This window comes from Sturnira hondurensis, unplaced genomic scaffold (assembly GCF_014824575.4).
Source record: "Sturnira hondurensis isolate 20B ecotype Veracruz unplaced genomic scaffold, ASM1482457v3 Scaffold0021354, whole genome shotgun sequence".
Classification (NCBI taxonomy): Eukaryota; Metazoa; Chordata; class Mammalia; order Chiroptera; family Phyllostomidae; genus Sturnira; species Sturnira hondurensis.
In genome coordinates, this window is record NW_028093985.1 from 15,187,466 (window position 1) to 15,200,212 (window position 12,747).

At 34.2% G+C, this 12,747-nt stretch overlaps 1 protein-coding gene across 1 annotated transcript in view; it reads left to right on the forward strand.

Moving 5' to 3' along the window:
* ADGRV1 (adhesion G protein-coupled receptor V1) overlaps positions 1–12,747 on the forward strand; it is a 508,576-nt gene that overhangs the window by 132,179 nt on the left and 363,650 nt on the right. The window contains exons 40-48 of the mRNA XM_037032075.1: positions 1,842–1,920; positions 2,024–2,162; positions 2,737–2,878; positions 6,505–6,767; positions 9,118–9,293; positions 10,149–10,273; positions 11,042–11,199; positions 11,298–11,444; positions 11,766–11,873. Of these exons, the coding sequence (XP_036887970.1) occupies positions 1,842–1,920; positions 2,024–2,162; positions 2,737–2,878; positions 6,505–6,767; positions 9,118–9,293; positions 10,149–10,273; positions 11,042–11,199; positions 11,298–11,444; positions 11,766–11,873 (1,337 nt within the window). The remainder of the gene's footprint in view (positions 1–1,841; positions 1,921–2,023; positions 2,163–2,736; positions 2,879–6,504; positions 6,768–9,117; positions 9,294–10,148; positions 10,274–11,041; positions 11,200–11,297; positions 11,445–11,765; positions 11,874–12,747) is intronic.

The following is a 12,747-nucleotide window of genomic DNA, read 5'->3' on the forward strand; positions in this document are numbered from 1 at the left end:
AGATGATGTGTTGTGGAATTGTGTACCTGAAACCTGTGTAATTTTGTTAACCAGTGTCACTCTAATCAATTTAATAAAAAGGAAAAACATCAGCTATGTGTGAAAATAACTATGCTTTTAGGTTTATTCTAATTCAGAGACTATTGTGTCTTATAATTTTGACCAAAGAATTATTGTGTGATGCTTTTTACATGTTACAACTGTTTTATAACCAGATTTGTGATCTTTAAAATAGAAGTAATTCTTAGGAAGGCATTTTTTTTTCTGTTAAAATTCAATTTGCTATTTCCATTATATTATGTCACCAAATCATCAAATGATTTTATTCTCTTTTAGGTTAGGCAGAGCTTTTATTTGTGTGTTTGTTCTGTTCTTGTTTCTTTTTTGACTTCTTATCTCTTCCTTTTCATTCTTTAGAAAAGACTCAGTTAATTCATTACAGACTGAAAGGTAAAACTTGAATCTTAGTACAAATTTATGTAGATTATTTATTTTTAGAACACAAACTCTTGTTTGTGGTTTGGACATTTAATATTGGGAAGTTTTGTTGGAAACTTACAGGTGTGATGACCCTGTAGGGGGCGGTAGTGAGTAGCACTGAGGTAACCTGGGTGGAGGGGAAATTAATCTGTGTTCAAGGAGGAGAAGCATGGCCAAGAGCAGTGGTCCAGGGAATGGGGGTTTCTCATTCACTTCTGAGGCTCAACATGACAACTTTGAAAATATCAAAAGGAATCTATCAGTTTATAACATACGATTGTTTGAGACATTTCAATTCTTTTGCAAAAGAAATAAATGACTCCAATGACTAGCTGTTTACATCAAGTGCTTATTAGAAAATAATTATCATTCACACTAAGAAAACTAATAAAATAGTTCACATTTCTTTCAAACTCATTGAAGGCAGTTTGAAGAGTTTAACTTTTGTTGAGTGCTTTCTGATGCTCCCATTTCAAGTAGTTTGTATGTTAGTACCCTTATTCCTTACTAGCTTCCCATTTTACCGACAAGGGAGCTGAGCCTAAGGGAAGCTAAGGAACATGCCCAAAGTCATACAACTAGGATGGTGGAGCTGGTCTTCTGCTTTGCAGCCTCTAGTCTGAGGGGCATATGTGCTGATTTTGTATGATTTGTTCAACAATGTGTTCCCCTTGCTCAGAGAGAATTACACACTTTCCATACTCGTTCCCTGCTTAGCTGCCATAAGTACCTCATATTAAGGTATTGCCTCTGAAATTTAAAAAGTAAAGGAAAAAATATTAACAAAACAAAACAATGGTAACTGGGTTAGTTACTATTTCAAGACTGAATAGTGGACATTGGTAACATACTGAACTGGGTGGACAGAATACAAAAGGGTAAGAAAAGTTTACTTCAGTGTTAGTCTGTCTTTATTTCTCCAAACCATTTCCCCATCTCTCCCACCTGCATCAGCTTCTCTTTGTATCTGTTTCTTGTCTCTTTTTTCCTCAGCAGTACCCCCTTCCTCTCTCTACACATTTCTTTCTCTTTTCTTGCCCTTTCTATTTTCCAACTGTCCCCATTTTCTTTTCTTCTTGAAGTGGATTAAAATAATAGAAATAAAACTATAGCTCTAGTTGTTTCTTTCCTATTCTTCTGAGTTGATTTCAATAAGTCAGTGGCATTTGTTAGCAAAAAATTTTCTTATTCAGATGTTATAAGCATTTCTATTTTCTTAAACATCTTTTGAAGACTATCACCAATATCTCTAAATTAGGAATTAATATAGTTTCAGAGAGATTATCATTATATTCTGTATCAAATAGTGCTTTTCACATCATTTACATTTATGTTAAATTACATTTCTATGATTTTTTCAGATTCAGAGGGCTTGACTGCACAAATCATAATTGATGCCAACGATGGTGCTCGAGGCATAATCGAGTGGCAACATAGCAGGTAAGCCCAAGGTCGCCCTAGAACCCTTTCTGAGTTCCAGACTCTTTACTATTTGTAGAATAAAAGCTTATAAGGAAAAATGTATGTGTTCTTTTCATTACAGGTTTGATATTAATGAAACCCAAGGACGTTTAACATTGGTAGCCCAAAGAAGCCAGGGGGCACTTGGCCACGTTTCCTTGTTCGTGTACGCCCAGAATCTGGAAGCACAGCTGGGGCTGGATTACAGCTTCACCCCAATGGTGAATTCCTTGAGAATTATAGTGACTTAGGTCCTGTATGAGTGAATCTTAAAATAATAAACCATGACATATTCCGTAGTGAATTAGGACAGAAGATTTCCACATGGTAGAATAGCTCTTTTCACTATTATATTAAAATATACGTTTAATTTTTAGTACTATTATAATGATTATTCTGTATTTTATTAATTATACATTTAATGCTGGAGAGTTATGTTAAAAAATTTATATCATTAGGTGACCTTCTCAGAGTGTTTCTTATGCTTCTTAAAAATGTAACTCTTTTATTTCTTTGTTTTAATTTACTTGAGACACATTTAATGTTTTAAAATACTTTTTACTTTGTCTCATCATTTCTTTTATTACTTAACCAAAAGTTTACTCCCTCTGCCAAAAATTTTATTTTCTCAACTTAATATTATTGATTTAAATTTAAAAAGGTCATGTAAAAAATAAGGAAAAAATCCTTGTCAAATAGTTTATTTCACTTTTACAACTGTATTGTATTTCTTTCCATTCTGTAAAAACACAGAATGTATATAAATATAATTCTGTCTACTTTTACTTTGACTAGATTCTTCATTTTGCTGATAGAGAAAGGTATAAAAGTATTGACATCATGATTCTTGATGATGATATTCCAGAAGGAGATGAAAAATTTCAGCTGATTCTAACCAATCCTTCTCCAGGACTAGAGCTGGGGGAAAATACAATAGGTAGGTAACTGATAATTTTTTATACACAGCTCCCTCCACTTTATGCTTTTTTCTAATATGGAGCCTGATGTAAAGGGATTAGAGAGTCTTGGTGATGTTGTACACTTAGAATAAAAATATTTTTAAGTTGAGCATTTTGGAATTCCTGTGTCAGTATAACTTCTAGCATGTGTGTATGTATGTGTGTAAAACAAAAAAGTAAGTTGGTAGCAATGATAATGTTAAATCATTTCCACAGTTACTGTAGTTTTTATTTAATTTGTAAATGCCTTTCCTTTGACATTTGAATTCTGCCCTGGTTTCCTGTTTAGCGATAGAAAGAACGACCAGGAGGCTGTTTCAGCGTCATCTGGGTGCAGTAGCGTTTTCACAGGTGAAATGTAATGATACCTGGAGATTGACAGTGGGAGCCATAATTCTTTGGTTGGGACAGTTTGATATGGTTAGTAAAAGTAGTCTTTGTGTAGCTCAGTGGTTGAGCGCGGGCCTGCGAACCACACGATCGCGGTTCGGTTCCCAGTCAGGGCACATGCCTGGGTTGCAGGCCAGTTCCCGGTTCCTGGCAGGGGACGCATGAGAGGCAACCATACATTGATATTTCTCTCTCTCCTTCCCTTCCCCTCTAAGATAAATAAATAAAATCTTTAAAAAAAAAAGTAGTCTTTGTTCACTATTGTTAGCTATCATGCTGACTGCTTAGAGAAGATTTAAAAAAAACGAGGAAACCTCATGGATACACAGAACTTTAGAATCAGAAGGGCTCTGAAAAGTCACTTCGTTCCCTTCCTTGTGGAGATAGGTAAGGCAGGTGGATTTGGAAGATTGAGTGTTGACTGACTCTTTAACCTTCTGGTTCAGCCAGTGGCTGAATATTCTTTGGGATGCCCTTTATTTAATTAGCCTTGGTATTTCTAAGCTATTGTCCATTATATGAAAAAACGATTTGTAGTGAAAAACATGAAGGAATTTTAGTAACCAAAGAACTGGGTTTTGCTTTTATTGCCATGTTAAAATAAATGGATATTTCCAAGTCTCCAGAGCCTTTTTTCTTGAGGCCGTAGTCATTATTTTAAATTCAAAGAGTATATGTTTGAGATGAAGTTATTTTGTCATAGAGCATAGTGGGTTGTGTGAGAAGAATTGTAAGAATGGACATCATGCGTTGGTTAAGAATCCTCTATGCATAAACAATAGAAAACTCGATTAAAACTGTCCAAAGATCCTTTTGTTTTTCCTTCTTACCTTTGCAGTATTGGCTTTATCCCAAGGCTAATGTTACTTGTCATAGATGGTCATAGCATCATTCTTCTACATTCCATGTGATAGGAAAGAGAATATTCAAAGTGAAGCATTCCTAAAAACGCCTGATACAATTCTGATTGGAACTACATAGGTTACATGCCCAGCACCGTGACTAGTAGGAAGGAATGTGTTATTGGGCTCTGTTGTATTTACTTTATGCTTATGATTTCCTGTTTCTGATTCAATATTTATTGTATTTTTTCCATTACCACTTAGTGCTCTTATAGCCCCCTCCCCCCAGCAATGACCACACTGTTGTCCATGTCCATGAGTTTTTTCCTTTTTACTCAATCCCTCCACCCTCTAACTGACCCCTCCCCACTAGCTGTCAACTGCTCTACATCTATCAGTCTGTCTGTTTTGCTTGTTTAAATATTTTTAAAAATTCCTAAAAACAATACGTGATTTAATAGTGGGTAATTTTGTTAACCATGCCCCATTAATTGATCTTTACACAGTTTCCAAACTTTTATAAAGTTTAAATAAATATCTTTGTATATAAATCTATGTATATGTTGGTAATTAAGATTATCTATTGAGTACAGTGGATTTTGAGAGGAAGGATCACTAATCGCCTTCATATTACCCACATCCAAAAGTACATATAAAATTGTTATTTCTCCACATCCTCACCAGGAATCTCTTGGTCTTTAATTTTTTTTTTTACTAATTCAAATAAATGAAAAACATGTGGTTGTATTGTTCAATTCTTTTTTCTTTTTTGCTCATTAGTGAGTATGACAATGGTTGTATTTCCTCAAAAGCAAACTTGGAAACAAGGATTTGGATGGAAGGTGATCTTGGGAGGTGATCTTGGAAGGTTATTTGGGAGGTGATCTTGGAGGCATAGCAAGAAATAAGTGAGACAGAGAAAGGAAACCTGAGCGATGTGCTGATGTACAGCTGTGGGCAGCTGGGCTCAGTCCTGCTGCGGTCCATGTTAGACAGGAATGGAACAACGCTCAGGCCTGTCCCACTGAGAAGGAAGGAAGCTGGGGTATTCGTCCACCATTTTCTGCCCCTCAGTGTTTGAGGATTTCTTTTGAGTGTCAAGTCTCCAGCAGTTCCGGCCTGATTCCTGTATGACCTCACTTGGAGAGACCAGGGGGCAAAAGGAACTGCTGAAGGTGACTCAAGAGTGGGCCAGGGGGGAATAGGTGAGCCACCGACAGCGTCTGCCACCATCCTGTATTAGCATTTTATAATCTTTTCATATAGGTGTTATGTAGTTTACTTTGATTCCTAGGTATTGTCATGAATGAAGTCCCTTTTCCCTTACATTTTATACATTACAGCTGATGATAGAGATATTATAATAATCTTTAAAAGTATTTGCTCTGAAGCAGATGCCCTACCTTTGAGCACCTGTGGTGACACTTCCTAGCTTGTTGGCTTCTGTAAGTTACCTGTGTGCGCTTCAGTCATAGTTGAAATGGGTATAATAACAACCATAGAATATTGTGAGAATTAAATGAATTAGTACCTATAAGCAATTTGTAAGTTCTCAGTAATATTAGTTGCTGTTTTAGTCATTATTCTTGATATATCATTATTAGTGGTAGTAAAAAGTAAAAACTCTATTTTTGAAGGCTACTCTGCTAATATCTTGAACTCATGATTGTCCTAATAATTTTTTTCTCTTGCATTTTCTAAGAAGGCAATTGTGTTGTCTAGAAAACAGGAACAGTTCTGACTCTTCCTTTTCATTGTTTTTATTTTTTATTACTTAATTTTATTGATAGATTTTTTTTAGAGAAAGAGAGGAAAGCAGAGAGAGAGAAACATTGATCCACCACCCCACTCATTTATGCACTCACTGGTGACTCTTGTATGTGCCCTGAGTGGGGATCAAACCCTCAACCTTGGTGTATCAGGACAGTGCTCTAACCAACTGCACAACCTGGCCAGGGCTCTACTGCTTCTATGCGTGTAGCCTGGTTGACAGCTCCAGGACAGTGATGACAGCATCATTATCTTGGTTCTGTTTTTAGTGGCAATGCTTCTAACCTTTAACATTGTTTGTTATTTTCTGTGAGCTTCTGAGAGATAATCACTTCATCAGGTCGAGCAAGCTGCTTTTCATTCTGAGATTACTGGAGTAATTTTATATCATAAATGCATATACATTTTATTAAATGCTTTAAAATTTTCTTTGTTTCTTGACAATGGGAATGCTTAACATAACAATGTGGGGAAAAGAAATCTTGCTTTTAAGGCGATTTAGAGAAGAGTTGGCCTAGTTTAAATTGAAGCATCCACACAATTCTCAGCACTTATAAGCCGTTCCATTTTCATTTGTTATTTTAATATTTTTATCTTGACAGCCTTAATTACTGTCCTTGCTAATGATGATGGCCCTGGAGTTCTGTCGTTTAACAACAGTGAGCACTTTTTTCTGAGTGAGCCAACAGCTCTCTATGTACAGGAGAGTGTTGCAGTATTATACATCATTCGGGAGCCTGCACAGGGACTGTTTGGAACTGTGACAGTTCAGTTCATCGTGACTGAAGTGAATTCTTCAGTGGAGTCTAGAGATCTGACTCCTTCCAAAGGCTATGTTGTTTTAGAAGAAGGTGTTCAATTCAAGGTAGAGTATGAACCTTCACTGGCAATGACTGATTATTTTTTATATGTGCAAACTAGTGTTATCTTAGAAGAGCATCCTAGGTCCTAGTAAGAAAAAGAATCTTTCCAGCATAGGTATTAGGTAAATATATAATTAAATCACTATATGAAAATACCATAGTGCTATAAAGTTTATAGAGTGCAACGGGAAAAATGTGCTCTGTTAATTAGGTATGTGCAAATTTGCAATGTGCAAATAATAAAGTATATATATTGCTATTTTAGATTTTAAGCATATTCAAATGCTTACTTCAATTTATTAATGTATAAGCCGTAAACTAAAAGAAATCTGAATCATTCTTCGTAGTCATTAAGCCCCAGCACAATCATTCCTTCTCGACGGATTTTTGTTAAGCAAAACTTAACTGCTTACTTCAGGCTGCTTGTTTCCAAAGCAAGTAACTTGTGTGAATGGAAATAGCTTATTGGAGGGAAAAAAATGCTGAATTTGGATTAATTATAAATGTGATCTATACTATCAACAGTTTATCTTCAGGAAGCTCTTTTCCTATGTATTATTAATTTTGTTTCTGTTACTAAACTTTATTTTGAAAATACTTAGCTAGTCTGAAAACTTAGCTAGTTTAAGTTTATTTATTTTTATTTTTTTTAGCTAGTTTAAGTTTAAAATAGCGAATTGCATTAGTTAAACATATTTTTTAGACCAGCTATATAATGAAGTATGATAATTCTAAAATAATGTGTTTTAAACTATTCCATCTAAAAACATCCAATAATTAAATAATTTTATCTATGATTGGTTTGTGTAAATCTGAACAAATCTTGAAATGCATATTCATTTGCATGTTTAACTTTTTTATCTTTTTATAAATTTGGCAGCTCTTATTGATTTTTTTCAAGAACACTTACATTTTGATACAGATATTAAAGAATGTAAATTTGAAGTATTTTAATAATTTGCCATTGCTTTACGTTCACAGGCTTTTTAAAAAATGTTTTAAATTACACTAAAAGCTTAAAAGTATTTTAAATTATTTCAATGTGGTGTTTTCTCAAAAGACTCTTTTTCATCATGTGTTTAAAGACCTTTCTGCTCATTAGGCAAATTAAATGTTAAAGAAATTGAAATAAGTACATTTTTCATTCAAACACACAGTGGCTGTTTTCCACACATTTTGATTTTGAGATATAAATAACAAAATACACAAATCTTAAGTATATGGCTTAATAATGCTAAAAATATGTGTATGTTCATGTAACCACCACTCAAATTAGGATATTGAACATTATCATCACCAAAAAGTTTCTTGATCTCCCCAGGGGAAACTACTTTCTAATTTCTATCATTAAAGACTCATTTTACTGGTTTCTTTAACTTCATATAAGTAAATCATAGTGTATGTACTCTTTGGTGTCTGGCTTCTTTTGTGCTATGTAATTTTTGAGATCTGTATGGTTGCACACATTATTAGTTCGTTGGTTTTTTTCTTAATTGCTAAGTAGCATTTCACAAAATAGACCACTATTTGTTTATCCATTCTCTTGTTGATGAACATTTGTTTTTTTTCTCATTTGGGCCTATAGTGGTTATAACTGGTTTTCAACAGCTAATCCTAGACTACAATTATGTAGCTAGAGCAGAATAAAGAATTAACAAAAATCAATATATAAAATTAATTTTGAATCTTAATGTTATTCTTAAATGCCATAAATATTTTTTTTAAATTTTTATTGTATTTTCTATTACCATTTACCCCTCTTATACCCCTTCCCCCTGCCCTCAATCACTACACTGCTGTCTATGTCCACGAGTCCTTTTTCCTTTTTGCTCTATTCTTCCATCCCCTAATTATCCCTCTGGTTGTCATCCTGCCCTCTTATCTATGAGTCTGTCTCTGTTTTGCTTGGTAGTTCTGTTTGTTCATTAGATTCCACATATGAGTGAAATCAGATAGTATTTGTCTTTCTCTGACCAGTTTATTTCACTTAGCATAATGTTCTCCATAAACCATAACCAAGTTCATACATGCTGTTGCAAAGGGTAAAATTTTCTTCTTTTTTATGGGCAAGTAGTATTCCATTGTGTGAATGTCCCATAGTCGTTTTATCCACTCATCTAAATATACATATTTTTAGACACTTCAGTGCAATATATTACAGTGTTGAAAGTCTTGAAGGTAGTAGCTGGAAAGAATTGCAACTATCACATTATGAGGATCAGTATTAGAATTTAAGAATAGGTGATATTTTCTGAAACATGTTATTATATTGTTAAAAATGTTTACTAGATTTCTCTATCTGTTGTAGAAATAGTATATTTTAGTAACTTTGTCTTTTGATTTTGTTTTCAGGCCCTACACATATCAGCCATATTAGACACGGAACCAGAAATGGATGAGCATTTTGTTTGCACCTTGTTTAATCCAACTGGAGGCGCTAGACTAGGGACACGAGTTCAAACCCTGATAACAGTTTCACAAAACCAGGCCCCTCTGGGACTATTCAGTATCTCTGCAGTTGCAAATAGGTATAGTTTATTCATAAGGAAGTTGCCACTTCTGAAGCTAAGTAGGAAATTTTTTTTTCTTTTTCTTTTCTTTTCATTATTGTTCAAGTAGAGTTAGGAAATATTTTTTGACATAAAGAAAATGCAGAAGGAAATTAATCTCTGATTTTCTTAAAGGGGTCTTTTAAAAAGAGCTCTAGCAGACAGACCAGAGAGGTCTATCTCACATAGGCCCTCTCACATCAGGGACCATCAGAAACCTAGTCATGTCCAGCATAGTGATGTTATTAAAATTGTTAGTTTCTCAGAGTTTGTACTTGCAGGTAATGGCTTGCACTGTTTTTTTTAAATATAATTAAAAGTGATAAATAATAAAAATTATATTTAGTTACACTAAATGAATGACTCTTCAAATATATATTAACATAATTATGGCTTAAAATTCCCTCTGGAGCATGAAGATATTTATTTTTGATATCTTAAAAATATTTCAATAGATGTAGTTTCACTAATATACCAAGAATTCCTGACTTATTTTTTTCTGTAACATGTTTTTGGTTTACATGAGAAATGACAGTGTTTCGTTTATTCTTTTAGAATATGTAGCATGAAGGCACTGAAGTTCCTGATTATCAGTGTTTTGTTATGATCCTAATATCAGAGTGTTACATTTATGCTTTTAAAAATATCTTCTTAAATGAATGTTTTTGAGCTCTAGAGTCTCGTCTTACTGCTGTGTAAAATTGTGGATGAATCTGACCTTGGCTAGTGCAAAGTTAAAAATGTATTAAATATATTCTAGCAATGTGATATATATTCTAATATGTAGAAATTATGCTCTTTTTCTGCTTTCCATAATCTACTTGTTTCCTTTAGAGCCACCTCTATAAGTATTGAAGAAGCCAACAGGACTGTGTATTTAAATGTTTCACGTACCAATGGCATTGATTTAGCTGTGAGTGTGGAATGGGAAACAGTGTCTGAAACAGCTTTTGGCATGAGTACGTTTAATTTCTTATGAGAACAAAATTTCATAACCAAGAAAGATTGCATGTATAAGATTGACATATTCTTTGATGAATTCTATGTTATGGATCTGTTGAAAATTGGGAACAGATATCTAATTCTTTTATTGCATCCAGAAATATTTATTGAGTGCCTATTATGTGCCAAGTATGGGACTAAACTCACAGAGATTAGAATTTGGGGGGCGGGGTGACAGAGATAAAACAAGCAAAAATCAATGTGTAGTTGAAACTATACTGGATGTTTTAAAACAGAAGTTCTTGGTGTTGTGAGAACTTAAATGAGTGCTTCTCAGGTGTATCAAAGTCTAAACTAAGGCAAAATGCTGAGTAGGGATCGACTGCAAAGACCCGGGTTGAAGGAACATGGAAGAAAAAGTGGGAAGTGAATGAGGCGAAAGTCGAGTCATTAAAAAAACGGACATAAAGGAAAAACTTCAGAGTGGACAAGGGGAGTGTTGACTTGGGAGAGTTAGATAAGGCTAGATCATTCAAGAGGTTGAAGACATCTGCCTTATTACAGACATTTGTCTTAATCGCAGGGTTAATGGAAAGCCTTTGAGGCCTTAGGCATCGGGGTGGGTTAATATGTGTATATGGCATAAGGTGGTATGATCACATTTGCAGTTTGAAGTTATTCTCAGTGCCATCTTAAGAATGAGTTTCATTGTTTGAATAATAAATTAGAGTGGATAAACTTTGCAGGCATTTATACAGTAGTAAATTATGATTTATGTTTTTCAGGGGGAATGGATATTGTATTTTCCATATTTCAGAGTTTTTTTGATGTATCAGCTTCTGGCTGGTGTTTCTTTACTTTGGAAGATTCAGTATATGGTGTAATGTTAAGAAAAATGTCTTCTACTATTTACCGATGGCAAGGGGTTTTTTTTCCACTTGAGGTAAAAGCATCGCTTATTTTACTGTATACAAAATAATATATACATGTAAATGTTGGATGCCTCATGAATTACTGCTATTCTTATTCCTTGTTTTCCAGAATTTAAATATAGAAAATCCTAAAACTTGCAAGGCCTTTCATATTGGTCCTTCTCCCTACTTTGTGATCACTCATGAAAAAAGAAATGAACAAAAGCCTTCTGTTAACAGTGTGTATACATTCACATCTGGACTCAAATTATACTTGGTAAAAGAAACAATAAAAACTTTACTTTTTAATAGATTGCTTTATTTAAAAGGACAATTAGATTTGTAAGCTTGATCTAAGTGGAAGATGATGTTCCACTTGCATGTTCCATGCAAGTTGTTACACGTTTGAGCAAGGTGTTTTAGTCCAGGGGTATTTTCGTCTTTCTTGAAATGACCCCTACATAGGCATATCTAGGGATCAGAATAATTCTTCAGGCTTTGAACTGTAAATACTAACTCATACTATTACTGTGTTCAGATCCTCTTTGGTTGTATTCTACTTTAAATTTTTATTCTTACTGTTCTGTCTTCCTTGCAGGTACAAACAATAATTATTTCAGAAAGTTCTCAAGTAAGATATTTCACTTCAGACAGTCAAGATTATTTAATTGTTGCAAGTCAAAGAAATGATTCTGAATTAACACAGGTTTGATTCTTTTAAAATGAATTTTTATTCTTTTTAATATTAATACTATAATTAAAGCTCATCAAAGATGTAGTCTATAGGTTTAATATAAAATAACACCATAATTTGGATTAAAGAAGTAAAGCGGAATATAGATATTGGTTAGTTACACTTGACTTTTAAACAACAGAGTTATAACTGTTATACTGTCTTCAAGAGCCAAAGTAAAGTAAGTGTAATACAAAGCCTTAACATTTAATTAGTGTTTAATTGAGTTGGAAAATGTCATGGAGAAAAATCACACAACTGGACACATGATATCACTAAAAATTCATGACTAACATTGCCAAATGGGCACTCACCATCACCCCCAAAATTTCATTTTTCTTTAGTAAACTATATCTCATAATCCTAAACATACTTATTTACAATTTTTGTCACTTCTCACATTCCCATACCTACTTCTCATCTCCTCACTTTCAGTTTATGATCTTGTTGAAACAAAAGTTACCAGAGGGGAGGTTACTGATCTTCCCAACACCAAATTCAGAAACCCTGTTGCAATCCAGTCTCGTTCCACCCTCCTGCCACCCGGGAGGGAGTGTTCTTCCCCTGAAAGCCGGGCTCCTCTTGTAGTGCCCCTCCTTTCATGAGGCTTAGTTATCCCTTTATGTCTGCAATCACCAGCACCTCTCTCTATAGGATTGTTACAATGGGCATACATCCTGGACCTCCAAGCTTAAGAAGAAATTCCTCTCTTGGTCTCCTCCCCTTTTACTGTCTGTTTTGTTTCTTCCTTCTAGGAAGATAATTCCTTCAAGGTATATTACCTTGAAGGTATATTACCTTGAAGGAATTATCTACTTGCTTTGTCTTCACTTCGTCATTTCACTGA